The sequence below is a fragment of the Marasmius oreades genome, chromosome 9 (assembly GCF_018924745.1).
Source record: "Marasmius oreades isolate 03SP1 chromosome 9, whole genome shotgun sequence".
Taxonomy (NCBI): Eukaryota; Fungi; Basidiomycota; class Agaricomycetes; order Agaricales; family Marasmiaceae; genus Marasmius; species Marasmius oreades.
In genome coordinates, this window is record NC_057331.1 from 644,257 (window position 1) to 670,927 (window position 26,671).

Here is a 26,671-nt window from a genome sequence, read left to right on the forward strand (position 1 = left end):
TGGGTAGTAGTGCGGCTGTGTTCGCAGTTCAGCCACAGCGCTCGTCCTAGACTTTCTGGGACATACCTCGTACTCTTCTGAAGTAAGGATTGAAAATGTGTCCTTGGCAGAATTGACGTCAATTCTCAGTGCACACTGGACCTGAAGTTTGAAATTTGAAGTTTCAACTGATCCCCGCCACGACACCTTGGAAACCGAAAATTTTTGGGTGGTAACAGTACAGGGCAATAAAATAACGAACTAGTAGGTGCACAGGAACAAAATGGATGATTCAATTGTTCGGAGACTTGCGTGGATTCCACCCAGAGTTTCCAATATCAAGATGGAACGTAGTGAAAAGTCCTTGCTGCATGAGTCACCATCTGATCATCGTGGTGCCTCAAGGTCATATTGCTCAGTTATCCTCGTCTGCCACTGCCCTCAACGACTTTGCGACGGTGTAAGTGATTCGTGGGACCGCACTTTCGGGCCTTGAAACTTGACCCCTAGCTTGGGGTCTCACGCCACCGCCGCCACCCAGGGTGTCACCGGTCGTCAAACCGTTTCCAGCAGCGGCTGAGACAGTCTGCCGCTTCAAGCGTCCATTCATAATACCGAACGGAGTGAGGTCGAGGAGATTCTTTTGGTCGACATGGTCTCCGAGTATGTCTGAACGTGTTGGATCGACTATCGTTTCGTCCACCGATGTACCGCTCGAACCGCCTGCCATCGAAATGCCGAATACAGATAAATCCAAAACACTGTCGAGGTCCTTCAATGTCGGTTCCTTGTCAACTAAGGTCAGTGGTAAATCCACCTTGAAAATAAAGCTCCCAAACACACTGTAAAGTCCTTATGGGATCCCTCTGGGCTAGTCTCCGACGTAAAGCCCCTTTCATCGAGCCTGGGGGTCGAATAAAAGCTGGATGGAGAGGAGCCTTGGGAACTTGAAGTGGCGCTGGCGTCGAAACCGCCCATAGAGGATAATGAAAATGGGGCTTGCATAGTAAACGGTTGTCCTTTCACAGAGGCGCTGTTTGATTGACGAGTGTCTTTCACTCAGGCTGAAAACTGACTGTTAAATAGTACATACCACCGAAAACGCCACACCCATGCTCATTGTTATGCCGCAGTGGCCCAGTGTCATCTTATTCTGGAGAACAATAGTAACGGCCACAACTTGAAGATTCCAAAATCCAGTCAGGCTTTGGAACGACGGACTGAAACAGAGCTAAAGATGAGGCTCTTGGTGCGACCCTTCGACGTCGATATTTCAACTAACTGTAACTAACTTTGTTCTTTTTTGATTCCAACTTTTTCTGGAGTGTGCGAAACTGTTTGAATTTGTAAAATCAAGTGAATTCCTGGTCGATCACCGCCCAAAATGCCGTGTGCGCAGTGTTGAAGGAGTCAATGAGGCGTGGGAACTGAGTACTGAGTACTCGACCAGGGTAAAAATAAGTTGCTCAAGCGGGGAGTCGAACCCCGTTCGCGACCTACTCGTTAAATGCATTGGGAAGGTCGCATCATAACCGTTAGACCACTTGAGCTTGATAATGTGTGGAAAAGACATAGAATATACCCATCCTGAAGAAACATCTTGCAGGACATGATCAGGCCAACGCGATTTCTTCATAACATCCATGTAGTCGCAAGTTGGCTACACAATTCCCTTATAGTCGTCAACTTTACGTGCCAAATCAGGTCGTTGTTGTCTGTTGGCCGTTGTTCAGTAGCGCGACATTTTCCGTCGCCCCATCAGCTTTTTCTTTCTTTTCTGTGCACGTTACCATGCAACCTTATTGTCTGGACAAGGATACTGAAGTCAACAAGGATCTACTTTCAATGGACCATATAAGGGTGTGCTGGATAGGCAAGCCTCAGATAATCCCTGGTGGATGACAATGGAGGCTGGTCAACCAGGTGCGTGGTTTTGTGAAGCGATTTGACACTGGTCTTACTACCTTTCTCTTATTCCCAGACCCATCAGTTTTTTTCAAAACGCTTGCTTCAAATATCAAAAGCAACTTATTAGACGTTGATTGTGCATGGCCATATGGTATGAGTTGTATGGATGGCCGTTTTTCTTTGACTGAGGACCCGTTTCCGTTTCGTTTTAGGTTCCCCATTCCCTCCAAATATCTTGAAGGACTACATGGGGATAATTCGTGACACATTGGTCCTGTTCTTAGCTTATCACCACCAACTGGGTCTCGCCGCCCGAACGGGTCAACACGAATTTGCTCAGACTTACGATCAATTCGCTGTCCAGTATCCGACTCTAAATTATGCTTTGACGAAGGACATGAACTTTAGGAATTTGGCGCGTCAAATTTTACGAATTTGCACCGAATTCGGTCAGCGCAAGTGTTTTAATTCTCAAAGAACTCTACTAACTACGAAATACGACTCCTAGTCAGGCCGCTTTCCAAACCCATCGCTCATCTTCAACTCGCTCATTATCCTCAACTTCTGGGTGTTTATCGCGTCCGTTTCTTCGATACCATTGATAATTGGGTTCGACGGTTCTCACAAGGCTCCCCACCTCGACTATACAGCACGCCCGTGACTGTATATATGAACACCCCAGTGCTGCCTAATCTTTCCAACCCTTTACCTATCCCTCCGAGTCACCACATATTCCCCGAAGGAAGGCTTGAGTCGCTGTGGAGAAGGCCATTATCAACACCGTCTGGTGCCACGCCTCAACCGCAACCACCCGTCCTTCCATTCTTTGGTACGGAGGGTGGCTCCCAATCTTCTCGTATCTATGAAATACCGGCAATGCGATCATCTCCCAATCCGCACCTCGAGGTCACCCGCGGACAAACATGGAATTCGAATTCACCTCGAGATAACCCGCCTGAGGCGGCTGGCATAACGATACCACCAAGAGCTGGACCAGTCTCTACAACCCCACCACCCCTCGAAATGGATCCACGAACAGTTCAAAGGCTAATCTCATTATACGACGATCTCATGCGTGCTGGTAAGAACTCACTTTCACCTTATCTCCTTTACTTACTAAACATCATTTTTCTCGTCTTTTCAGTAGAACTCGTGGAGCAGGAGGGATCAACGTTCGAGTGTATGCCCATAATTAACTCTTCTGGTGTTTTATCAACTGACCATTCTCCCCCAGCAGTTGCCCAAGTTGCAGAAGCTTTTTCTGACGCACTATACTCCATATTCGGTCCTAGTAAGCTCATACTTGTATTACGTATCATCTCATCGCTCAAACCCTTCCCCCTAGTTCAAGATAGACTGTCTGGAGAAATTCGGTTTTGGTATGATGAATTCAGGATGCGAGACCAGCATGCGAGAATGGGTGAGCTGTCCTTTCGTTTCCTTTTGCAGACTATCTGCTGATGAGTGGTACTTAGCTCCGGTAGAACTGGGAACTGTTGCACGCTATGACCCGGCGGTAGACTTCTATAATCGCCTCAGATCTTTATCTATACTACCGGAAGGTATGGTACACGGCATAGTTGTTATTAGTTAAACCTCTTTCCGACGACTATTATCTTCAGACGATATTCCGTCATCGCCAAATCAAGAACCCAGTTTTCTAACAATACGAGATCCTGTTCCCATCGTTAACGCTCAAATTGATGGCGACACCCCACCCCAAGGACCGTCGACATTTTTGCGTTCTACCACTACATCCCCGTATGGGCATCATGGGCGTGGTGTTGGTCCCTCCCACACATCGGTTAGTCCTCCAAATGCCGCAAATATTAGCGGTATGGCTACGCCCCACTTCGGCAATACTGTTGTGGGTGCTGATGGGCAGGAACGCGAACACGCTCAAGATACCCGTCGAGCAGCGACGCCTTTGCCCCAAAGAGATAATGACCCACGAGTACGTGGTATACCCTCCACTGGCACTGGCACTGGGACCCCTCGTCGTCGGATCCTCCGACATACCACTCCCTCTTCCGTGCTTCATGATGTTGATACGACTATGACCAGTGGCACGCGTGGAGGAAGCATATCTGTTTTTCAACCAGCGCCCACACCCGCGCTTACTCCGCCTGGCGGAGTTTCAGTCGAGGTTGTTCAATACGACGCCACTCTCTCTTTCCGACGACGTGTCGCCCCTGCTCCCGCGGAGGCTGGTAATAGTAATGGTCACAATACTGGGATCTCGAGTGTTCCTGGCGAAAGTCCTTTTGATGTCAACCATTCGAGCGGTGGTGGTGGCATGGGAACCGGTAAGTTGGTGGTTTCTGGTTTGAGTTCCAAAAACTAAACAAAGGGATAGGTGCGGTGAATCTCGATAGGGATATTCGTAACCCTGCAGCACATGGTGGCGAGCCCGACATTCACATTCGAGTCAGACGAAATCCGCTCACCCGGTATTCTAACGTCAGCTGTGGGCGAGGGAGAAACCGTTGTTGTGGTCGTCGAGGTGGGGGCGGCGGCTATTGTTCTTGCCATTGCAACGATGACGGCACCTCGAACGAAGATGAATCAGATCCCCTTTCCCGACCTTACGTCCATCGCGAACATCAACCTGACCTGTTCCCCCCCGTTGTTGACTGTCTCCCTGACACGATCTTTCCCACAAGCTCACCCGACCCTTCAACGTCACTCCCATTTCCAGCAAAGATCCACCCTAGTCTTCTTCATAACCCGATGGGTTACCTGAACCCTGTAGGCTTGCGATGGAACATTACGCAATCACCCGAGTCGGCCTCGTTCCGCACCAAATTCGGTATGGTCATACCTATCGGATTGAGCGAGGACGCGCTACTCGTGGATGAAGGGAGGAACGTCAACGTCTTCAGGGGTACATCCGAACACAAAATCTGGGTCGAAGCCGATTCACAGTACGCTGCCAACTCTGTCTTGCAGTGGTGGATGATGGATCAGCGATGGGGGCCCATCAAGATTGAGAAACAGACCACGATCACTCTTCGTGATGTCTTGTTGGCCATACAGGATTATTTTGCTACCCCGTTGACGTTGGCGGATTATCAGACTGTCGTTGGGTCTCCGACGAATACGGAATATAGTAATTTAGATAGGTTGGTTGCGGCGAGGAGGGAACGAGGGAGGAGGAATGATCTTATGGAGGTGGTAATGGCGGAGGATGTTAGATATTTTGGGAATTTTAGGAGGAGTGACGTCTTAGGGACATATTCGACATTCCATGGGATGAGAACGGAGGTGCGAAGGGATGGGACTTGGGTGATGGTGATGAGCTTGGGCCCCGAGGTACAGCGCTACTATTGAAGACGGTCCCCTTAAAATTATCTTTTATTTATTTCATATGGTACCTTATGATTTTCACGAGATTGCTTGTATTCACTGCTAATGTTATCGTATATATCATTCAAAAGACTCGCCTGCACACACACCTGTTGCGACCTCAATGAACTGTTTGGGGCAGATTTTCAGTAGGTAGTTGTCCATTTGCTGTTGCGGTGAAGGTTCACGAGTTCACGGTGACGCTCCCTGCGCTGATGTTCACTGTCCAAGTAAATATTCAGGATTTCCTATTTCACTTTATCGATGTCGACCATTATCTTAAGATTGTAAACGAGGGTTATGTACGTGTTTGACTCTATCCATTTACAAACAATAACAATAATAACCCTTAATTGAACCCCGGAGGCTGGAGCAAGGTTGAGTGTCAGTGTTATACACTTTTTTTAGTGCAGTGACAGCAAGTAAGCCAACGATAATTAGGTAGCAATAGAGGATTCATCGAAAGGAATGACGGCAACCTGAGAATCCAGACTCAGCACCGAGACAATCAGTTTTGCAGCTTGAACAACCGACGGGTATACGATGCGCTTTTCGCTAACTTGTTAGCCGGCGCTTAATGACTGCGACAATGAAGGTATACTTCCTAAATATATTAAAGTTTAGATTTTAGAATTTTGACTCTACTGAAGGCACTATGCACTTACGCCAAGTAGACGTCACTATACAGTGCCCAGAGCTGAGGTTTGTTCCTGAAGGTACATGCCGAGAGGGAATTGTAGAGAAAGACGGAAGGAGCAAGAGTTCTGGCCGCGTTCTTTTTCTGTGAAGCATGGGCTCCAGCCTACTGACTCGGAGCAGTTTGTGAGGCCGATGGAGTGTGTAAAACCAACTGGCCAAGTTACATGTGCCTGAAGCAAGTCCTGGCCTATTCAAATTGAAAAGGGTATTTGGGCGCGGGAATCAAAACGCGGTTCGAAAGCCATGAGCGCTCGCATGCCTGTCGTACTTCCTCGCACTCGCCTCATTTATCGTGGAAAATCGAAGTGCACAGAACACATGAACCGATGGGAGGGGTAGAAATACACAGTGTCTACAATTGAATACACCAGCAAAAGTGCTAAAGTGTAACCGAGACCATGTCAAAGTCCGAGATCGCATGCAACTTGAGGATATACTGATATAGGGGTATGGACCTAGAGATGTATGAAAGCAGAAACCTTGAATATCACACGAAAGATATGTCCTCGCCATAACACACCATAGATTCTTCACTTCTTCCCGCGTCCGCCTTTATTGCCTTTCCCTCTATTTCCACCTCTATTTCCTCTATTTCCACCACCACCACCACCACCACCACCACCCCGGCCTTGGCCTGGTTGTTCAACGGGAGTAGGAGTAGAAGCAGAAGGAGGAGGAGGATCCGGTACAGACGGCTGCTGAACGTCGGCGGCTTCACTGGACTCGGCCAGCTTTTCCTCCAGCTTTTCTTCCTGCTTTTCTTCCTCTTCAGAAATCGGGGGAATATCCTCAACAGTCTTCAACGCATCTGCTTCACTAACGGCAGCCTTATCCGTCACCGTCGTCGTTTCATCTTCCACCTTGGTATCTCCCTTCACCTCACCACTCCCTTCCTCCTGCCGAATCTCCTTCGTGCGCCCTTGCTGCATCCTAGCCCCAACCTCCTCCTCACCATTCACAACGACGCCTTCCAACCACCGATGTCCAACCATATCTCCCGCTCTCGCCCTCTTTCCCGGATCCAACCTCAACATCGGGTTTAAAAACGACGCTAACGCCTCCGCTGCCGGTTTCGGGAAGACATACTTGTCATGCAATACAGCTTCCAGAGGCCAGTACCGCAGTTTTTGAATGTGCCGAAGCTCTCCTTTACGCGAAAAGAACTCGGTGCTGTACTTGCCCATCAACGCTACACTAGGCGGGATCGGACCCATAAGCTCGATTATCTGTGTTGGGAGCGATCAACATCAAGTCTCAGGTATACACCCACAAAGAGCGATTGATTACCGTACCTGCGCAATGTGATCATCATCCTTGGAGTATCTCGAGCCTGAAGCAGGATCGAAGAGATAATCGCCTCCGGTGATCAATTCGAAGATCTGAACGAACGAAAGAGCTCAGGTACGCATCCGGGAAAATGACTGTACAACGGAAGGCACATACAACACAAGCGACACTCCAGACGTCAACGCTTGGTCCCCATTTGGATCCTAAAATGACTTCCAGAGAGCGATACTGCCGCGTCTGGATATCGTCTGTGAAATGGTGTTCTGTCCATGTTGCTACGAGTAGAGTGTGAGAGAGGAGACCAAGCTACAAAAAATCAACACACCATTCCCTAGATCAGCAATCTTAACTGTGATCTTCTCGTTCCATCCTTCAAGTTCTTCTGGGCGGGCAGGCTTCTGGGCCGCTTGCGGCGATGACTGTGGCGCTATCCAAGGATTGGGGTCTCAATCGTTTTAATCCATCGAATAGGGAAAAACTAACGTTCTGGTTTATCAGGCGCTTGTCGACTTAATAAGCTCTGACTTGACCTCCCACTCAAGGATTGCTGGATTGGAACCTTCTTCCCGAAAGTTATACCATCCTCTTCTCCTTCATTTACATCGCTTTCACCCTTGCCTTTCTCCCTGCTGCCACTATCCCCACGGATCGACACACTCCCAACAGCCTCTGCCACCCCTTCGACCTCTTTCGTCGTCGTCGAGGTAGGTGATTGACCGACACTCATAGGTGTCATCCCAAAGCTGAATTTGTCCATCACCCCACTCGAAGGACTTGTGGACATCCCACCCCCGCTTCCACCAGGACTTCCCGTCACTAGACTTCTTAAGCTTCCATAACTCGAACTTGGGCTAGGTAACGGCTGACTCCCGGTTATAAACGAGGAAGCAGAAGGATTTCGGGGAGTTTGGTTACCCCCACGACCAGCGGAAGGTGGAACTCCGGTCAGTTTCGCGTTCTCTAGCTCGGCACGGATGATATCTTCGACGTTGTCGATGGCTATAAGCACGTTTTCGGGTTTGAGGTCTAGAGAGCAGAAAAAGTAAGAACGAAAGCTTTTCAAAAGAGGTTCAAAGCCGCACTGACCAGTATGTATTACCCCACAACACCGGTGCATGTAATCCAAGCCTAACAGGACTTGTTTGGCGATCTGCTTGACGAGCGGTATAGGCACGCCCCTTGTCTGAAAGTACTCCGTTGTCAGCCAGGACGTTGGCCGTTCAACGATCTCACTGACCTGGAATCGCCTGATCAGTCCTAGCAAATTCTCCCCCAAAACCTCGAATACCATACAGACATGGGTTCCGTTCGGTCCTTTGTGGCGAAAATGGTCGAGGAACGAGATGACATGGGACCGCCCAGGATGGGTCAAAGATGGACTAGGTGAAGTAGAGGAAGAGGAAGGAGGTGTCGACGAAGTGATCAGTCGTTGAAGGAGCTGGAGGTGGCGTTAGCAGTGACAAGTGCAGCATACGGAGGCGGGCGAAGGGACCTTGATCTCATCCAACGCGGTCTCCGTATATCGTGGGGCTGACTTGACGACTTTCAGCGCAACGTGGCGGTCTAATCTACGAGCCTTGTGAGTACATGAGAGAAATGGCGGGATTCCCAGGTTCGATAAGGGACGTAGCCCCGTATAGAGAGATCAAGCGCAGTTGCGTTTGTCGAGATAAGGAATAAATAGTCGTGATAGAATTCGAAGCTCTCGACTAGGCATAAAGGCAAATAGACGGAATAGAAAAGATAAAGGAAACATTCATATAAAGGACGACTTACTTTGTATCCTTTGCCAACCAGACCGTACTGAAATGACCCCATCCGAGCTTTCTCACCACAATATACCTTCCATCGCTACGGGAATGATCCTAATCGGCAACAGTGCTTCCTAAACAAGACTATTACACACCTAAACTCGTCCCCAATCTTTACGGGATGATACCCTCCCTTAACATAATCTTCCCAATCTTCTTCGTCTTCAGTCATGATTGAAGCTGAACCTGAATTCGGTGATGATCCAGAGCCGTAATCTGGATGATCGTAGTAGTAAGGATGATCAATGCTCCCAGAAGAGTGAGATTTATAACTTGAATGGTTGGCACTGGAATGAGCGTTGATATTCGTATTTGTGGTCTTCGCGTGTTGCGAGCCAGCTCCACCCGCCTTTGCACCTTTCCCGTTATCATGATATGGCATTTGAGTAATGCAAGGGTTCTGGGAGGTCGGTGTAAATCGGGAACAGAGTTGATCTGGAAACAATTACTCTGACCTGAAGAGATAAGGATTCGACAAGTCAGTGGCCAGAGATAAGCACATAAGTAAATAATGCCTCGTAAAACCCGTGAGTATGTCGGACGTACCAATACTCCACAGATTGAGATGCGACCGCCCTTCTTTCGGTCTTCCTTCCTTCCGCCTTTCTCGTGGAATGTCAGGATCGGGAACTGTTACTGAAGCTTGTATTATGGAAGGAGAGGGACAACTGGTGAGCGCAAGATGTAAAGAGATGTGACAACCGCTCGTTACTCTTGGTCACACTTCAAATCACGCGTTTTTGTACGCACTCAATACGCACTCCATCCAGACCACATTTCTGTCGTTCTCCTTCTCTTCCTTTCTCCCGCTAAATTACTCTTCCCACTCCAGGACCCTTATCTCTACAGCTTTTAGCGTGAGTCGCCACAATTTACATCATATGGTTCTCTCACCTGGTTCCACTTGGCGTCCGAGGGAAATATCATAATTTGATCACGTTGCAACCTCACAACTATTTTTCATTTTCAAACGTAGGTCGCCGTGATGACGATACTAACCGTAATGTTCGGGACGCCACCGCCACAGGAACTAGTACAGTTTAAAACGTTTTCATCCGAGGTTAAGTTGGGACCCTGGAGTGATGTTCTTCCTATGTTTTTTGGGTGACCCTGTTGGAGCGACGCGGCCGATCTCGTGGGACGTACAAGTTACTTCATACTTGAAGGGAGGTAGCGTTTTGCTGAGACATGAGAGGCGCACCACTACCACCTGTGACTGATACTATGCGGTATTCGCAGTGAGTCGATCATATCCCCCTTGTCAGTCAGCCCCACCTATACTCCATCGCGTGATGATGATGCACGGGAAGGTGTCAATTTGGGCGAGTTACAGGTCGTGAGGGCGATTGGGTTAACTGTACGACACATTTGCTCTCGAACGTTGCTCAAACGCACCGAGGCAATGAAAGGGTCCGTCACGGGTGATTCGAGTTTCGGACGGAAACACCGAAGAGACACAGACGAGCCAACGTTTGATTCATTTCAAATTTCAACAAGTTGTAATGGACACCACTGCTATAGCCTAGACATGGATTCATTTTGATTTTGATAGTTGTCTTCACCGAGTAATAAAATATGGCCTTTTCATCCGCTTACAAGTCCTTCCACCCTCTCCCATTCCTTCCAAAATGCCATCTTCCTCAACATTTCATCCTCAGTGACCGTCCGGAAAGTTAAGACGACCGAAATTCAATGCAGTTCAAAATTCCTGGCCTCGAATACGTTTTGAATACGTTTCTGCGAGAAGACGAAATAATGGCCCGTCCATCAAGCTCTCGAGTTCCTATGTTCAATGAGATAGCATGCCAGAATGTGGGTACGGTCCTCTAGGGGAGCTTTAGCCTGCTAAGCTATTGACGCAGACCTGTTTCGCACGTATCTCCCGCCAGGTACACGTATTCAGTCTCTTGCGGCGGATGTAACGAAGTATTTAACTTGTAATTGCTCCTATCGTTTTCAACAGTCGTTATGTTTGTAAGGGACCTCGACGATTGGAAAGCACGTGCTGCGGAAAATTCCTTGTTAAAGGGCGGCATCTGTCCGGCATCCACTGAGTGACGGTGCGAAAAGTGGTTGATTATGTCAGGCTTTCTATTTGAGTCGTGCGGGCACTCTCGAGTCAAGCATCACCTTCCTTCCTTTCCAAATCGCGTCCCCCTCGTTCCCTTCACACCGTAACTTGAGCTTATACACTCTATGCCACATCACAAACGATAAGTGGCTCGGTGGTTCTTGATTTTCATCCATCCCCGTTTACGACTTGAGATTGCTCATCATCTCTATTTCACGACCACTGAATACGACTGTCGACCATGAACGCGTCTCAACCAACGGCCCAGTTAGCTCAGAACGATATTGGGACGACCGCCTCAGTTCCCTCCCAGAAGCCGCTGCGCTCCAGGAAACGGGTAGATGACCACATTCCCAGACCTCCAAATGCCTTCGTCTTGTTTCGTAAAGATATTGCCCCTGAACTCCACAGACTCCATCAGAAGGAAATTTCCAAAATTGCATCACAGCGGTGGGATGTCGCGAAGACGGACGGAAGTGCTGCCAAGTACTACCTCCTCGCCGAAAAGGAGAAACAACGGCACGCCCTGAGATACCCAGACTACAAATACCAGCCCGAGAGACGTTCCAAGGATGCGAAAGGAAGGAAAAAGGTAACAGAAGTCGCCCAGCCCTCTCAGCGACTTCCCGAAGCTACTAGCCCTGCACAGCCAATTCCTTCTTCATCTTTCGGCACGATCCCTGGGAGCAGTGGGTACCCTTTGCCATTTCCCTCCTCAATCAGTCCTCTTCCCGTTCTCTGGACGGCCACTGGAGGGGTACCACCACGTGCTAGTCCTGGTACCTACGCTATTGCTTATCCAGGTCCGATCTATTTCGCCGAGGCGCTAGACGCGACACACTTCGCAGGTTTGACTTATGCGCGTCCTTACCTTCAGTCATCGCCGGCAACTACTCCCAGCCCCTCAGCTAGCTCTGGCAGCGGCACGAGCGGCACCCATCCCTTGTTTAACCCTATTCCGACCACATCTTCCTCCCCGCCTCACTCAGACGATGTCGACGTTTCCTTACCTTCAGTGGGACCATCGGACGAAACCCCCCTGCCTCAAGATGCAGTATGTGGCGCACCGAAGGAGGTGAAGGAGTACGAAGAGACGTGTACAGGATATGATGCGGTACTCGACGGTCAGGTTTTGAATGCCATGTTCGATGGCGACGACTATCCGAAGGAAGCGGAAGTTGAAGCTCAATTCCAACCCTCTGCAAATAGCCCCGAACCACTGGACGCGCCTAGGGGAGATGACGAAGAAAGAACTAGTGATGAGGAAGATGAGCCCAAGCCTCAATCATCTTTCGACGTCGACACGAGTTTGTCCGGGCCTGTTTCCAAAGTACTCACCGATTGCGCTGAGACTGAGGTACCAATGCCACATGCGTCGCTTGAAGTAAATACGGCTGTGGAGGATGGCGCAAATTTGCCCGAACTCCCAGTCAGCGAAGCCCCCCGTGTGTTCGGCCAAAATTTTGACTCTGCGTTCAAACCAATGCTCGAAATCAAATGCGAGGTTTTCGAGAGTAAGTTTCTTCTCTCACTTAAACTGACTGACGACGCTCACTCAATTTCTTCTGACAGCGAAGGATCAATCTTCTCCAACATTCAAGTTGGGACAAGATGACAACTGGGAGTGGGCCAAGAGTCGCTCGTTCGAACAGGACAGCGAAGGCTACATATCCGATACTTCCCATTTGTCCGACCTCGATTCTGATTGTTCCGACGACGACATCCAACCCGGATTAAGCATCGCTGAAAGAATTGTAGAGGTCCTAACCTTCCCTCTCAATTTTGAACGAGAATATTACGTTTACGCCATTTCCGAAATGAACGACATCACAAATGCACTGATTACCGGTTACTCAGAAACCTATTTCTCTAACATTATCGGCGGTGTTGAAGATTACGATTCGTCCTTCCAAGCCAGGTTCGACGAGCTGCTCGATAGTTGCGGTTCCTACGGTGTACAACGCGCCGAGCCGTTATTCCATCCCCTCCTTTTGCCCCCCGCATGAATATGAATATGCACCGGGTCCACTCCACTCTTTCCATTTCTTGTATTTTTAACCTTCCGCTTTCTTGTACTGTGCTTCTCCTGCTTTTGACTCCACTCAGTCACCAAGTCACCCATACCCGCATACCCTGCTGCATTTCTAGCTATCCTCACATTGCACCTCTCGCTATCATCACTACCGCACACCAGGCTCACGGCCGCTTGTACCTATTATTGATCTACATGTAGTTAAACTTTGTATCGGTAGTATCGGATCATCTACGTCCTCATTTGTAATTTTAGCCTTGTTTCAACCTGCGAGATTTGCGTGATCCATAGCATTTCAATTTGAGTTGGAGGAAGTATATCAGAGCTCGTTGATCCCGAATTTCAAATTTCCGGCAAGACCTTGTGTCACCTGATTGAAATATGGTTGACTCCGCTCCGCCACCATCCTCAAATTTTCAAGGTGCGTTTTGTTTCTTGAAATGTTTTGACAATCCAAAATATAATGCTATACTAGGAGTCGGTAGATGCACAGGAGCCAGATATAACCACCTTTGGTAGAGACCCTACTCCATCCTAGATTGCTGTTCAACGTGAACTCCGACTACTTAACAATGGTCAGGGACTGTAGAGACAATCTCGGCAAGTATCTAAAACCCTGGCAACCTGAAATACAGTCTGACCCATTTATAGCTCGATATCGTGATGCTAAATCTTCAATACACGGAGAACACCTCGTACATTGATCCATCAGTTCAGGTTGCAGTGAGGGTTCGCACAGTCATCGGTACCTTACCTTTCTAATGACCTGAGGCCCTGTGGTTTTTCTCAACACCTTTGCAGACTTGAAGACTATACCCACGCTTGCAAAGCTCGTGCAGCCCGTCAGCACAGGATACCACCGTGCACCCTTTGTAAATTCATATGTATTCGTGTCCGGTACGGATGAAAAACAGGAGCAGACGTTGGAGGGAGGGCCACATTTTAACGCGAGCTATCAGTCTACTTTGGATAAGATTCAGATGAGGGGGTGGAAGAGGTAGCTAAAAGGGTCCGTTCGGATCTCTTCAACTCTGTCCTTATGATTAACGACAGTTGATTTTCCACAGGGAGGGTTCATGCACATTTACGCCTGCGGAATCAATCAATGCATGCTCGAAATCTCTCAGATGAGGACACCTACTCTCTTCGCAGTTGTTGTCGACAGAATATTCGATATCGAAGCCGAAGCTAGGATTGTGAGTACTTTCAACTCGGTCCTAAAATTCCAACCTGTCCTTCCTTCGCGTTGAATTTGTTTTTCAGTTTCGCGCCGATCGTAGTTATACATCACTCAGCTACGCCTCATTTTCGAATATACCTTCCAACATACCAGAGCTCCCCTTTACCCTCTTGACAGCGGATGCTTTACACAGTTGTGAGTGTCGTTATAGTTATAATAGGATGATGTTAGTTCCTGATTCTTATACTGTGAACTCGACGGTGTCATGGATCCAGAAAGCTTGAGAATGACGTTAAACGCAACGTTCCGAGGATAATCGAGAACGATATCAAGTGACAAGTATACTTGGGAAGTACACGGATACGCGACTGTGGACGAAAAAGACCCACTACGAATCTCCGTTGATCAACCGTCTGGCATCATTTGCGTGATACCGGAACCCTGAGAAAGTGTTGGATAGTAATGCCGGGGAAGATCCATCCACCCGTAACTTCGATACATCCATCTATTCACATCGCTATTTTCTAGGGCAACCAGTCACCAAGGTACAAGGTAGATTTCGGGGTAAATTATGTGTTGGGCTCGTCCTCGGGGGGACACTAATATGCTGCAAAGATGGCTAATGTCATCCGGCAAACCGGACTGAGGCTGAAAGGTTCGTATTTTTCCCTCTTTTTTTGGTGGGCAACTCGTCAATTCTCTCTGCCAGTCACCAACAATCATCATTCACGAGAGCCAACTGTACTGTGAACTCGCGTCTTGAACTTCGGATGAACTTGATGAATGATACTAATGATAATACAATCCTTCACTCGTTTTTTCTCGCATCCATCTGTCAAGCAATTGTGAAGGAGATTTGCTTGGCTAGCGTCTGGATCAGATATGTAAATGAAGCGAACAGCCGGAACATCAGCGTATCTGGATACAACGAGTACTGTTGTCCTTTCATTTTTCTCATCCTGTTGTTGAAATTGATGAATAATCAGTTCCCCCCCCTTCTTTTCCCCTCCTTTTAGAAGCGCAAGAACTCTACTCTGTATATCGCACCTTTGCCCTCTCCAAGAAGCCTGAGGCGATAGTCCCATCCGTCTGTAAGAAGCTCGCCATTTTATGTCGATATTTCTTTGGAGGATTGTGGATGCGCGGACTGGATCTCGGGATGGGGTACCTGGTGATCTTCCGAACTTTTGATTCGAAATTCAAAGGAAACGCAATCACCTCTCTGGTATGTTCAACGGATCTTTCACTATCCTCGTGTACTGATATCGGTGTTTGAACTTTCGGCGATGTAGTTACTCTTTGAGAAGGAAACGAATGGGGATTCGTTCAATTTCGCCTTTTCGCTCGGGTTTCACGCACCTGTGGTTGATAAGCATATGTATTGGGTCGGTACTATGGGTTACCCGAGACATCTTGCTTGCTGTATTCGCTGATTGGGGGTCAAGTATGGAAGAGATTTATGCCTGATGTGAGTTCTGATAAACGGCCATATTCAAATTAATGATCGCTGGACTCTACTCTAGTCAGTCCTTCAAGCTTCAAGCTTCACGACGACCAATGATCCCCATCATCCATCCACGTGAAAGTGATGGAGTCTTGCATCGCCTGTGCCACCTCACAGCTTCTTTTCGGACGACTAGTCGGTTCTAGGCTTCTGCAACGTAGATGAGGCAACGTACGTGCAGGTTGGCAGATTTGATTTCGATATCCTTCGACCCTCCACTCATTCTGTTCTGGTTCATCAACAGCGAGCAGATCAAAGTATTCCCCTGCATCACCCTGGCACGATGATCACATCTTTATTAACAAACATGGCCTGCCACACGGCCTTACTTACCATGCGCCGCCGCATTACACTACGCGGGCCGTTGAACATTCTAATTAGAACCCACATGGAATAGTACGCTCTGGGCGTTGTACTTGGTTGAATACTTGCCTCACAGACGATGATCTTCAGTGATTCTGAATCATCTTCGTGTTCGTAGCATACTAGCATCAACTGACAATCCCCGCACGCATATGAAGATCATCTATTTTGAAGGATTACTATATACTTATATTCCCTCGACGTTGGCAGGGAGACCGCCCTCTCAGACTTCTCAATAGATTCACTGCCTCTGCGATGATTCTGTCAACAATTGAAAGTGTTGTGGTCATACTGACATACTGATTCCCTTGGGAGTAGGTCTGATTTATCATTTGTTTCTGCTTTCGCGAGCTCATTGTAGCATCGGCTTGTTGCCTTTTTCTCCTTTTTCCGGAATCAGGATCCATTGCACGGCCTTCACCTCCCGTTTCGATTATGTAACTTGTATTTACTTGCCGTAATGCAGTTACGCTGACAACAAGTATAAAGAGGGGATAGCCCAATGTTCAGCCCCACTCCCCCTCCTGGTCGACCAGTCTCTTTTTCAATTCCTTTTTCTTTTTTTTTACGAGTCTACACTCATTTGATATGAGCTTCCAAAAGTCTTTCTTCGTCGCTGTTCTTGCTGCCGTGCTGTGCGCGTCTCTGTCGGAAGCTGCTCCTTGGCCAGCATCCTCCAAACATGCAACTCATCGCAGACGACTGGTCGGTCGCGGGGTTTCTTTGGAGTCTTACCATCCTCAACCCAAGTTCCAAGTGCGTTAACTATGATCTCTTTCTTTGTCTTCTGCTGAAAGCTCTTCATTTGCAGACCTTCGGTGAAGGGAAGTTGATGGCTGACGCGCAATCCTTCGCACAACCTGATGGGCTCAAGTCGAATGTTATGAACTGGTTGGCAACCAATCTCCAAGTCAATTCGTCCAACCTAGAATGGACGTCAGGATGGGCGGCGGAGAACGGCCTTTCGTGCGGTTATGTGAAACAAGTCCATGTGCGTGCCAAGTTCATTTCGCTGATCCCGCAAGGTTACTGATCATGATGAATGTTTCAGGACGGGGTTCCCTTTACTAATGCCGTGGCGAACGTTGCCTTCCAGAAAAACAATGCGATCAGTTTCGGAAACTCGTTCGTCGCTACGTGTATGTCCCATCAAGATCTACTCCTTCCACCTGACCTGACTAACTGTGGGTGTTGATAGCCAACATCGCCCCTTCGAAGCCGACGGTCGATGTCGACGATGCAATTTCGACAGCAGAATCGACACTCGGTGGTACCCACAATGGTATTGAGCCCGCGCTCCAATATCTTGCTCAGCCCGATGGTTCCGCGGCTCTGGTACACGCTGTTCAAATCGAGAACGAGGCCGACCAGTCCTTTGTCGAGGCCTACGTTGATGCCCATTCTGGAAAGCTCGTCTCCGTCAATGATTTCGTTGCTGATGCGTCGGTGAGCAGACAGACCTCTTTCAACTGACATGCAGCTCGGTTGCTGATAAACGATATTCGTCTCCTAGTTCAGGGCCCTACCGATCGACAAGAAGTTGATCAGTGATGGTCTCGAATTGATCAAAGACCCGGAAAGTCTCGACGTCTCCCCCCTTGGATGGAACAATGATGGAACCACGAACACCACCGATACCACGTAAGTTCTCTCTTTCTCGACCTTTTAACTCCGATAGGCTGAACAGCACCCCGATACAGCGGAAACAATGCCGTCGTTGTCAAGCTTAGCGGCCAAAACCAAGTCCAGTCCACTCTTGGTAAGGACGTGAACGGACAGCTCACTTTCGACTTCACCTACGACCAGAAGAAGGATCCTACGGACCCCACCAACATCGATGCTGCCCGTACCAATGGATTCTTCATCGCTAACGAATACCACGATATCCTTTACCGATACGGATTCACCGAGAAAGCATTCAACTTCCAGAACACCAACTTTGGGAAGGGTGGCGCAGAGGCAGACCCAGTCTTGATGTCCGTCCAAGATCCTTCCGGCACAAACAACGCCAACTTCGCTACTCCCCCTGATGGTCAGCCTGGTCAATGCCGTATGTTCATCTTCGACCTTACCAATGTGGGTTCTTTCTCTCGCCACTCTGACTAAATAAATCGACTCAAATCTCACCCAATCTTTAGCCTAGACAGGACGGTGCTATGGAGAACGCCGTCCCTGTTCATGAATTGACCCACGGTGTCACTAACCGTATGACTGGAGGTGGAACTGGCCGTTGCTTGCAATCTCTCCAGGCTGGTGGTATGGGTGAGGGATGGTCTGATGCTGTCGCCGAGTATGTCGTTTCTTCCGTGTCCCCCTCCAATTTATTCATTGATCATCCCCCCAATGTAGCTGGATGACTCAAACCACAGCTCAAACCCAGGACTTTGTCGTCGGACAAGGTGTTTCCGGGAAAGCTGGAGGTCTCCGATCCAAGCCGTACTCTGTCGACCCAGCTGTGAACCCTCTCAAGTACTCTGATATCGGGAAGCTTCAGGAAGTTCACCGTGCGTTTCTACCCCCCTTCGCCCATCCCTCAACGGGGGTACTGATATTCTCCGTTTACACAGAAATTGGAGAAGTTTGGGCCAACACCCTCCATACCGTATACGCAGACCTCGTCACCTCCCTCGGTTTCAACGCGAACGCCAAGACAGACCCCACCGGTAAAGAGGGGAATGTCGTCTGGATGAACCTTATCATCACCGGTCTTACCCTCCAACCTTGCAACCCGACCGTACTCGATGCCCGAGACGCTATTGTCCAAGCCGATAAGACCCTCAACAACGGTGCGAATGAATGTACTTTGAGAACGTCATTCGCCAAAAAGGGTCTCGGGTTGAATGCAACTCCCGATTTCCAGGATGATGATACTGTTCCTGCTAATTGTAAGTAAGTTTGAAGAGCTTTGGTTAGGCTTGTAGGCGAAGAGCGCGGAATAGTAGTAACTTTCATTAATGCGTGCAGAAGGACTTTTTTACGATTCGTAGACTCGCCATTCTTTTTTCCCTTACTTTTGGCTGGCGTTGAACCTCTGAAGGCGTATGCTCTAGTTACAAAGTTTTTTTGCTTTCTGCTTTCGGCCGTAGAGTCCATGCTGTGTATCTGAGTAATGGAAATCAATGCCTCCGAGGGTTCGTCATACAACTCGAGGAACAAGGTTTTTTTTGGGAACTTTTAATTCTCAGCACGCAATTCGCAAAGATAGTTTCATCTAAGTGTAGTTCTTCTATTTACTATTGAGACCCAAAAATCGTGAAAGTGATTTCGTCTACCGATACTGATCCCATCCTCCCGGTAACACATTGAAAGATCGTGGAAATACCAACCCAACCCTCTGATCCATCAGCCCGACTCTTACTGCTCCATTCAACCATACCGGTACAGTCAGACTGAACCATAACAGAACCCATAGATATCCAAAAATTCTCCACCCTATGCTCGGTTTCGAGACCTTCCCTCCTAGTAAACAGTGTTCTAACACAATTGCTAGGGGTTGCAACATGAAGAATCTGAAGCTACCTCCGCCTTCATTCCACCAACCATGTCCATGCTCACGAGCGACCATGTATTCACCAGTCTGGTGCATGACTCCCGAGAGAAAGAACGCCACGAGGGTTTGGATTAATCGATTCATAAAGGATCCTTGACGTAGTCGCATCATACGGTGAGCCAAAAAACGCGCATGAGAACCGAAAGACTACGAGTGGGATCAGTATGAAGAACGTTTGTAGAAGCGAAAAACACGTACACGGCGCATCGTCTGATGCCACGTAACACTAGTTGGGGGTTGAACTGGGTGAGCCAGAACCGCTTGAAGAGAATATTTTTACAAGGTACTCACCCCCAAAACCGAGTGACGGTCCACGCCTCTCCTATATCTCCAAACAGCGGACACCATTCACCCGGCTTGTCCATCCCGAAAATTCCAACACAGATAAGCTCCCATATTGCATGCCCGATACTGAAAGGTGCGTATACAATCAGCCCACCACTTAAGCAAGCCAGTAGGTGCCAAGACATTCCAGAGGAACTGACGCCAGGGCTTCCGAATCGGAAGGCGGGATTGAGTTTGATCAAGACGTCGTTGAGTAACATCAATACGAAGAATTGCAATACTTGAAGGGATGTAAGGAGAATGCGTTGTCTTCGTGGCCGAAACACTCGAGGAGCGGGTAGAATCCCTTTTCGAGGTTCGTGCGTCCATCCAATGCATCGAGTATTGAGCATCAAGGATAAAGCCCATTTCAGCCTCGACCATAGTGACCTATCCCCCCATTTACTCCGCTGGCTTTCGTTTTCTCGTACTGGAAGAAATTCTGCATGAGGGTCTTGAGAGAGAACGAGAAAATCGGAGGCCATTAGTAACATATGGATTAGCATATGTCCGATAGTCCAGTCAACGAAGACGGCACCAGCACTTGTGGTAGAAGTGATTGTGTGAGCGATGAGGAGAGATATAAGCGTGAAAAGAAGGAAACGTTGGAGGTAAGTCGCGTTTTTGACCGTTAACACTGCCGTCAAGAGCAAAATCGCGAGCACCGAAGATGGTACGGGAGACGAAGCTATCGTCTGCCAGTAAGATCCCATCGGTTTGTCATAAAGAGTCCAAGATCTTGCAAGGCAAGGAAGGAAGGAAGGTGTCTTCAAGTAGCGGTGCAGTTGAACGTTGAAGGCTGAAAGCAGATTGAGAGAACCGAACGGACGCTTTCCAGTAAAATTCCCATCACGTGCGGAAGTGGTACTTGAACAAAATTGGAACAAAATTATGAAAATTACAGTTAACTCCGATACTACTGAGTCTATATACTCTAAAACGCCAATAACTTAATGCATTTCTATGGCATCGACCTCAAGTTTTTAGCCCATCTTCTGGATCTCCCAGGAAGTCAATGGGAGTTCGAATAACTCCTGGAGCTTGTACCGGTGGCATGAGGTATGGAAACGAACAAATCCCACTTTGAAGCTCTGCCAAATGTCCAAGGCGGACTGATTGCCAGCCAATCCTTTCGAGATATTTCTCTCGGCTTCTACAACGTCATCAGCGAGGCGCTGAATGGCCTCCTGCTTCGTGATCAGAGATTCCTTTGCGAGCATAGATGCAAAGTTTTCCTCCTCCCCCCGAAGCTCCTCCTTGTAAAACGAAAGCACGTCACTGGTTTTAGGTCAGATTATGATAGATGGAGAGAGCGGAGATGAACCGTACTTCAGGTAATTGATGTAAATTGATATGTGAGGTAAACAGTGAATATACGATGTGAACTCGATGCTCTTCGGGAACATAAACATCGTGTAGGCCACCTGGACGCCAGAAATACTTCGACAGTAAGCGGCGAAACTGGGTGAGCAGGCTACGTTCTAGAGAAGATAGGGGTTAGAATAGGTACATCCATGAATTTAGACAACTCACTGTCATGTCTATGTCCATCATCAAAGAAGTTACAAAGTCCAACGTGGACGTCACAATCAAGTTGCACTGTATTTGACCATAATACTCATGTGCATCGAGAAGATGTTTTGCCAGAGCATCGAGGATGGGATCGTCCTGCGGAAGTCCTTTCACGAACCGATGGTTGAAACCTTCCATCCGCTTGTGACTATTATCATCTAGCGCTGACACAAGTGTAGTATATATGGCGACGTGCACTCGGTTGTCCTCTGGAAGATGGGAATATGCTGTAGAGGCGATGGAGGCTCCGACGTAGAGGTATGGACCGATCGACGATGGTAAATGGTATTTGGAGTCCAACATCTCTTTACATCGGTTGTAGAAGTTTTCGTCGAACGGAAGCCTGTCGAACGGGAGGTTGCACTTCTGGAGAACCTCTTGAACGGTACACTTGATAAAGGACTTTTCAGGGTGTGGTAATGACATGGACTAAAGGGAGGATTAGTTCACAGAATGGCTTTGTATGATTTTCTTCTACTCACATTTTTGTCTTTGTATTGCGCGTCGTTCATGTTTGTGAGCAGAAAGTAGACGAGTCCGACGAATAAGCCCACTGGAATATGCGCATTAAATAGAAGGGTTGGATTAGTTCAGCTTCTACACCTGTAGCAGCCGTTGATAACAGCCTGCTATCATTAATAATCTGGGCGCTCTCCACTTTGTACGGTGATAGCTCAGAACCCAACAACCAAAGTTCAAGTGGTGATCCAGCAAGGGTGTTCTCAACGGGCCGCTCGGATCGGTTCAAGTTTGTGGTCGGGCGGTTCCATTTACGGCCTCTGGCGGATCGGACGATCCTCCGATAGCTGTCGGGTTCCGGCGTTCGACGGATAACGCACTATCGTATGTGAGTTTACTCGTGGGAATACAAATGTGGCGCCGATCCGACGGAGAGTGCTTCCATCCGACGGATGTCACCCTGATCCGATCCACCCCAGTTCCATTATTCACTATCCAAGTCTTTAGGTGCAGGCGGCTGACTCAATAATTTACTTTCTCGGGGAGGAAAACTCTGCGAGATATGATTTCCAAGATTTGAACTCTGGAGGTTTCGCGTTTCCGTGAATGAGGTAACAAACGTCATTAGAGCGCTGATCCTGAGAAATTTCAAGTTATAAGTGCTTCCCTCGCCAAAGACTTCGAAGCACCGGCACGCTGAGGACTCTGAATCGCACGATTAAGAGCCTAAGACCCAAAAGACCTCAATGAAGGTATCTATCCTGGGACAGAGTAACTCTTGCTCTATCTCAGCTTGGTAGGTCTAACTTTATCTCAGTTTAATGGTTTGCCGGAGGCCTTTTTGGGAGCACACGTGGTGAAAAGACGTCTTCTGGGACAGCAAACACGTCGGAAAGAAAAAGCCCCAAAAGTGGGCCAGGGCCAAACCTGAGCGCTTCAGTGCCAAGAAGCCGAGATCTGGGCGACCAGCGCTGAAGAAGAGAGAGATGCTTGTTGAGGAAGGAGGGTGGGACGAGAAAAAAGGCTGGAGAAGGCCGTGAGGTGAGCGTGCGATGAAGAGAAAGAATGAGACGTGCGGTCAAAGCATAGCTTTCTCACAGTCGATAAGATCCTCGTGCCTCGGCACTCAGTACTCAGCCCAGCCCTTATCTCGGAACTAACAAAGTTTCGTTGACTTTGGCCATGGCAGACGACAGTGAGTTATTACTACCGTAGCGTTGGTAAAGAACGGAGTTTAAAACATAATCAACGACCATGCTGCGCAACGACGTAGTGAGTCAAGTGTCAATCAGTCAACGTCGTTGAAGAACTTGAAAATGCTGTCGAGTGAGAAGCGGGGACCCAGTGATATGACCGTTGTTTACCTGCATCCTCCGAGCCAAACAACGGTGAATAACCCTCCAACTTGGAGACACTCGAATCAAGCTATTCGACTCTCTACTCAAGCTCTAGCCTTTCAGATGAGTGCTTAGGGCACTCTACGTTATTTTCTCAGTGTCATATCCTGACTCTCTATCTGTCAATGTCAATCATGGGAAAACTGAACCCGTCAACACGAACATTGGATCACACCAGTACCACTTGAACTGCGCTCTCCCGACCGCTCTCGCACCCTCAGGTGCTCAGAAGGTAAAACTTAGGGAATTGAATTCCGGATACGGTTCTATATTCATACATCATTTAGGTACCCCTCACACAGCATCTCAATTCTTTTTTTTTTCAGAATTAACGCCGAGTAACAGCATTAACTAAGTGGTGCAAGTATTGTGTGCATGGGAAATCGAATATAATGGTAACGCTGAAGAACGTGATCGTCTCGTATCCATGCTGCCTCGGGTCCCTACTCCTCCTGAATCACCAATAACTCCCCCGAATACTCCTCGAAGAGATGATAGGGTGAGCTATAACGCATTCGTATGATACGAGATCTGACAACGTTTCATCTCGCAGTCCCGGAAATTTCGCTTTTCAACCGAGTTTTCACGCACCAGTATCCGAGACAGACTCGCAGATTTGAAGAACAGAACCGCCACAGATCACGCAGAGGTAGTCTCCCCCCAGAATTATCAAGTATTGCTCATCAACGTTGTTTACAGAGAAATCCGTGGACAGAAGGCGATCCCTATCGGTTTAGTCCACCAAAGAAACGCGACCCATGGGAAGAATGTATCAAGTTGGTCGAGAGGCATGACGATGAGAATTGTAGGGGATGGAAAGAGCATATTGATACCCTTCTTGTCTTTGTTCGTGTATTCGTTTTCATCGACTTTCCAAGATTTTCATCCTGCCAGCCAATTTCCAGGCAGGTCTGTTCTCCGCCGCGGTCACAGCTTTCATTATCGAGTCTTACCGTCAACTCCAAGAGGATCCAAACGAAGCCAGCCTTCGAATTCTGACTCAAATCTCCCAACAACTTTTAAACTCGTCGAATCCTCTCACAGTTCCTAATGATATGAGAGGGCATGGCATGTTTATACCCACCTCATCCGCTATACGAATCAACACCTGTTGGTTCCTTAGTTTGACTCTGAGCCTTTCTACTGCCCTGTTTGGTATTCTTTGCAAGCAGTGGCTTCATGAATACCGGAGAGATGTACCGACCGCCTCGCACAAAGATTCCCTTGGCCTCCGGCATATGCGCTTTGAGGGATTCCACAAATGGGGCGTTCCAATCGTCTTGTCGATTCTCCCAATCCTTCTTCAGATTTCCCTCGTACTCTTCTTCGCCGGACTCCTCGACCTTCTCTGGTCACTTCACTATATCCCTGCTATTGTGACGACACTCGCGGTCAGCAGTAGCGTTCTCGTTCTTATCTTCACCACCGTCTTACCTGCCTACTACGTTTTGACATGGAATTCCCGTTCATCAACTGACTCCGTATTCCTATGCCCCTACAAGTCGCCCCAATCATGGTGGGTCTATAGACTGGTCCATTTTCTTTCGACTTTTGTGAGGGCGAATTCTCGTAACGTTCGATGGCATCTCGAAGCATCCGATTGGGCCTCCGTTGACTTCAAACTCTTCCGCTCCCATCAACCTCCGTCTTTTGACTGTCACACATATCCCGTTCGGAGTCTTAAATGGATTCGCGACGTATTCGGAGACAACCTTTCTACAGCGTTTAATCTCTTCCATTGTCTTCAAGAAGTGAATGAGGAGGAGGAAGCGTTTGTAATCGGTGAAGACGGAGGTGGCAAGAGGGATGCTTTGAATCAGAAGTTCTTGTCATCTCACTCATGGGACAAAGATGTTCAGCTCTTCTGTGCTGAACTTGCCCTACGACAGATTAATACCTCCCCAGGTTCGAATAACATCGGGGCATACTTATGGTATCTGACCCTTCCCGGAGCAATTGACTGCGGTGAGTGCTTTATCAAAATCGGGTACATCAATCATTGACGGTCGACAAACTCATAGAAAATCCTGCACCCGAATATGAAATATTCTTACATCAGCTCCTTTCCACCCTCAAGCATCACCTTCTCCAGGAACACGTCAACTCTCAGGATGTCGATCCTCTACTTTCGATCTCGCGTATGCTTTGGACACATCCCGTACGCTCCGTTCGATTATCGAGTTTGTCATTGCTCGACGACATCAACTCCTGGCTCTCTAAACCTTCAAATGACGGTGCTCAGTCTGCCCAACTTCTTCAGCGGATTCGGAAATGTTGTACGGCCATCCTTTTCGTCATGAGTAGTACAACACGCGACTTTTCTGCCTTCGCTTCGTCGGATCACACACCACGGTTTATACGGTCTTTAGATAGACATCTCAACGACCTGAATCACACGATAGATCCTTCGTCGGAATCATGGACGCGGAGATATTGGATCCAGACGAGGGAGATCGTGGATTATCTGGAAACTCTATGGCCGCCATCAGCTGAAAATCTACGGGGGACTCTATCCGTCGTGAAGGATTCGAGCACAATAAATTGGAGTCCGTCGTCAGGGGCAACAACTGTTATTATTGAGGGCCCACTGGGTGACGATTATGGGGACCAGACCCTAGTAGTTGAAGAGCCTGTGTCAGGTTCTTGACATGTCGGATAAATGCGATTTTAGCTGCCGACCTCGATTACATATTGAGCTCGTTCATCACAATCAAAGTTTTTCTCGCCCTAGGGGGTTGACCTTCATCTTCTACGGCCCTAGCTACAGTCACGTTTCATCCAGTGTCTGGCGTGGCCTCCTTACCTCGCTGTCATATATTCAAATACCCGGGCTGGTCCGCCGATTCCCGTTCTCTGCCCATTTTATTGTGTTTCTTTCGAGACCATCTCATTTCCAGGTAAGTACGAGAGTTACACGTCGTGGCCTGTACAAAAGTTAATTTGTAACAATGATGAGAACGTCAGACTGTAGAAATCCATATCACATCCGACACGTATATACCAAAGTGGCGTGTTTATATCTAATTAGCATGGTAGCAGTTACAAAGTTCCTCTAAAAAAAGTTCAATTCCGACAGGAGAAAATTAATACTGCCCCAGTGAGGCTCGAACTCACGACCTTCCGATTGTTTCCAATCAACTTGATAACAGTCGGACGCTGTAACCAACTCAGCCATGGGGCACATGGTATC

General features: G+C 48.2%; 10 protein-coding genes and 2 non-coding genes across 13 annotated transcripts; 6 read left to right on the forward strand and 6 right to left on the reverse strand.

Moving 5' to 3' along the window:
* Nucleotides 1–394: 394 nt before the first annotated feature.
* E1B28_013140 (uncharacterized protein) lies at nucleotides 395–984 on the reverse strand (the record flags this gene model as incomplete). Its single annotated transcript, XM_043158287.1, has 2 exons — nucleotides 395–766; nucleotides 823–984. 2 exons carry the CDS (start codon nucleotides 982–984, stop codon nucleotides 395–397), a joined length of 534 nt encoding a protein of 177 aa, XP_043003631.1.
* Nucleotides 985–1,442: 458 nt separating this feature from the next.
* E1B28_013141 lies at nucleotides 1,443–1,529 on the reverse strand. Its single transcript has one exon. It is a non-coding gene; the product is annotated as a tRNA-Gly (tRNA).
* Nucleotides 1,530–1,623: 94 nt separating this feature from the next.
* E1B28_013142 (uncharacterized protein) lies at nucleotides 1,624–5,323 on the forward strand. Its single transcript, XM_043158288.1, has 10 exons — nucleotides 1,624–1,902; nucleotides 1,961–2,038; nucleotides 2,100–2,336; nucleotides 2,396–2,968; nucleotides 3,032–3,067; nucleotides 3,125–3,178; nucleotides 3,233–3,307; nucleotides 3,363–3,449; nucleotides 3,510–4,193; nucleotides 4,244–5,323. The coding sequence occupies exons 1-10, from the start codon at nucleotides 1,878–1,880 to the stop codon at nucleotides 5,215–5,217; spliced, it is 2,823 nt and encodes a 940-aa protein (XP_043003632.1). The 5' UTR covers nucleotides 1,624–1,877; the 3' UTR covers nucleotides 5,218–5,323.
* A 275-nt stretch (nucleotides 5,324–5,598) lies between these two features.
* E1B28_013143 (uncharacterized protein) lies at nucleotides 5,599–9,730 on the reverse strand. Of its 2 annotated transcripts, XM_043158290.1 has the most exons (13): nucleotides 9,576–9,730; nucleotides 9,125–9,484; nucleotides 8,995–9,069; nucleotides 8,711–8,786; nucleotides 8,456–8,656; nucleotides 8,305–8,401; nucleotides 7,702–8,244; nucleotides 7,544–7,645; nucleotides 7,375–7,493; nucleotides 7,224–7,310; nucleotides 6,452–7,157; nucleotides 5,898–6,386; nucleotides 5,599–5,836 (listed from the first exon to the last, which is right to left on the reverse strand). In XM_043158290.1, the coding sequence occupies exons 2-11, from the start codon at nucleotides 9,409–9,411 to the stop codon at nucleotides 6,462–6,464; spliced, it is 2,283 nt and encodes a 760-aa protein (XP_043003634.1). In that variant the 5' UTR covers nucleotides 9,412–9,484; nucleotides 9,576–9,730; the 3' UTR covers nucleotides 5,599–5,836; nucleotides 5,898–6,386; nucleotides 6,452–6,461. The 2 variants fall into 2 exon arrangements, with proteins under 2 accessions (XP_043003634.1, XP_043003633.1); XM_043158289.1 differs by having other exon boundaries at nucleotides 5,621–5,836; nucleotides 7,702–9,069; nucleotides 9,576–9,725.
* A 1,611-nt stretch (nucleotides 9,731–11,341) lies between these two features.
* On the forward strand, nucleotides 11,342–13,106 carry E1B28_013144 (uncharacterized protein; the record flags this gene model as incomplete). The annotated part of the gene is made up of 2 exons (XM_043158291.1): nucleotides 11,342–12,614; nucleotides 12,673–13,106. 2 exons carry the CDS (start codon nucleotides 11,342–11,344, stop codon nucleotides 13,104–13,106), a joined length of 1,707 nt encoding a protein of 568 aa, XP_043003635.1.
* A 689-nt stretch (nucleotides 13,107–13,795) lies between these two features.
* On the forward strand, nucleotides 13,796–14,133 carry E1B28_013145 (uncharacterized protein; the record flags this gene model as incomplete). The annotated part of the gene is made up of 2 exons (XM_043158292.1): nucleotides 13,796–13,877; nucleotides 13,934–14,133. 2 exons carry the CDS (start codon nucleotides 13,796–13,798, stop codon nucleotides 14,131–14,133), a joined length of 282 nt encoding a protein of 93 aa, XP_043003636.1.
* A 1,067-nt stretch (nucleotides 14,134–15,200) lies between these two features.
* E1B28_013146 (uncharacterized protein) lies at nucleotides 15,201–15,745 on the forward strand (the record flags this gene model as incomplete). The annotated part of the gene is made up of 3 exons (XM_043158293.1): nucleotides 15,201–15,243; nucleotides 15,299–15,537; nucleotides 15,605–15,745. The coding sequence occupies 3 exons, from the start codon at nucleotides 15,201–15,203 to the stop codon at nucleotides 15,743–15,745; spliced, it is 423 nt and encodes a 140-aa protein (XP_043003637.1).
* A 955-nt stretch (nucleotides 15,746–16,700) lies between these two features.
* E1B28_013147 (uncharacterized protein) lies at nucleotides 16,701–19,363 on the forward strand. The gene is made up of 9 exons (XM_043158294.1): nucleotides 16,701–16,935; nucleotides 16,991–17,170; nucleotides 17,231–17,318; nucleotides 17,378–17,625; nucleotides 17,693–17,820; nucleotides 17,880–18,255; nucleotides 18,318–18,469; nucleotides 18,529–18,683; nucleotides 18,747–19,363. Exons 1-9 carry the CDS (start codon nucleotides 16,768–16,770, stop codon nucleotides 19,070–19,072), a joined length of 1,821 nt encoding a protein of 606 aa, XP_043003638.1. The 5' UTR covers nucleotides 16,701–16,767; the 3' UTR covers nucleotides 19,073–19,363.
* A 29-nt stretch (nucleotides 19,364–19,392) lies between these two features.
* Nucleotides 19,393–20,874, reverse strand: E1B28_013148 (uncharacterized protein). Its single transcript, XM_043158295.1, has 3 exons — nucleotides 20,021–20,874; nucleotides 19,928–19,955; nucleotides 19,393–19,876 (listed from the first exon to the last, which is right to left on the reverse strand). Exons 1-3 carry the CDS (start codon nucleotides 20,764–20,766, stop codon nucleotides 19,448–19,450), a joined length of 1,203 nt encoding a protein of 400 aa, XP_043003639.1. The 5' UTR covers nucleotides 20,767–20,874; the 3' UTR covers nucleotides 19,393–19,447.
* Nucleotides 20,875–21,036: 162 nt separating this feature from the next.
* E1B28_013149 (uncharacterized protein) lies at nucleotides 21,037–22,137 on the reverse strand (the record flags this gene model as incomplete). The annotated part of the gene is made up of 4 exons (XM_043158296.1): nucleotides 21,037–21,331; nucleotides 21,383–21,534; nucleotides 21,587–22,054; nucleotides 22,108–22,137. The coding sequence occupies 4 exons, from the start codon at nucleotides 22,135–22,137 to the stop codon at nucleotides 21,037–21,039; spliced, it is 945 nt and encodes a 314-aa protein (XP_043003640.1).
* A 1,361-nt stretch (nucleotides 22,138–23,498) lies between these two features.
* E1B28_013150 (uncharacterized protein) lies at nucleotides 23,499–26,128 on the forward strand (the record flags this gene model as incomplete). Its single annotated transcript, XM_043158297.1, has 6 exons — nucleotides 23,499–23,713; nucleotides 23,827–23,980; nucleotides 24,035–24,130; nucleotides 24,181–24,327; nucleotides 24,387–25,446; nucleotides 25,503–26,128. The coding sequence occupies exons 2-6, from the start codon at nucleotides 23,909–23,911 to the stop codon at nucleotides 26,126–26,128; spliced, it is 2,001 nt and encodes a 666-aa protein (XP_043003641.1). The 5' UTR covers nucleotides 23,499–23,713; nucleotides 23,827–23,908.
* Nucleotides 26,129–26,570: 442 nt separating this feature from the next.
* E1B28_013151 lies at nucleotides 26,571–26,662 on the reverse strand. The gene has a single exon. It is a non-coding gene; the product is annotated as a tRNA-Asn (tRNA).
* Between the last annotated feature and the right edge of the window lie 9 nt (nucleotides 26,663–26,671).

Coding starts and splice junctions, on each gene's coding strand:
- E1B28_013142 (XM_043158288.1), top strand. CDS start 1,878: ATGACAATGGAGGCTGGTCAACCAG. Junction 2,039..2,099: donor TGATTGTGCATGGCCATATG/GTATGAGTTGTA, acceptor GTTTCGTTTTAG/GTTCCCCATTCCCTCCAAAT. Junction 3,179..3,232: donor ATACTCCATATTCGGTCCTA/GTAAGCTCATAC, acceptor CCTTCCCCCTAG/TTCAAGATAGACTGTCTGGA.
- E1B28_013143 (XM_043158290.1), bottom strand. CDS start 9,411: ATGCCATATCATGATAACGGGAAAGGTGCAAAGGCGGGTGGAGCTGGC. Junction 8,402..8,455: donor GACTGATCAGGCGATTCCAG/GTCAGTGAGATC, acceptor GAGTACTTTCAG/ACAAGGGGCGTGCCTATACC. Junction 7,158..7,223: donor ATGATGATCACATTGCGCAG/GTACGGTAATCA, acceptor CTCCCAACACAG/ATAATCGAGCTTATGGGTCC.
- E1B28_013147 (XM_043158294.1), top strand. CDS start 16,768: ATGAGCTTCCAAAAGTCTTTCTTCGTCGCTGTTCTTGCTGCCGTGCTG. Junction 16,936..16,990: donor ATCCTCAACCCAAGTTCCAA/GTGCGTTAACTA, acceptor CTTCATTTGCAG/ACCTTCGGTGAAGGGAAGTT. Junction 17,626..17,692: donor ATTTCGTTGCTGATGCGTCG/GTGAGCAGACAG, acceptor TTCGTCTCCTAG/TTCAGGGCCCTACCGATCGA.
- E1B28_013148 (XM_043158295.1), bottom strand. CDS start 20,766: ATGGGATCTTACTGGCAGACGATAGCTTCGTCTCCCGTACCATCTTCG. Junction 19,956..20,020: donor ACCGTCACTCGGTTTTGGGG/GTGAGTACCTTG, acceptor ACCCCCAACTAG/TGTTACGTGGCATCAGACGA. Junction 19,877..19,927: donor GGCATCAGACGATGCGCCGT/GTACGTGTTTTT, acceptor TCCCACTCGTAG/TCTTTCGGTTCTCATGCGCG.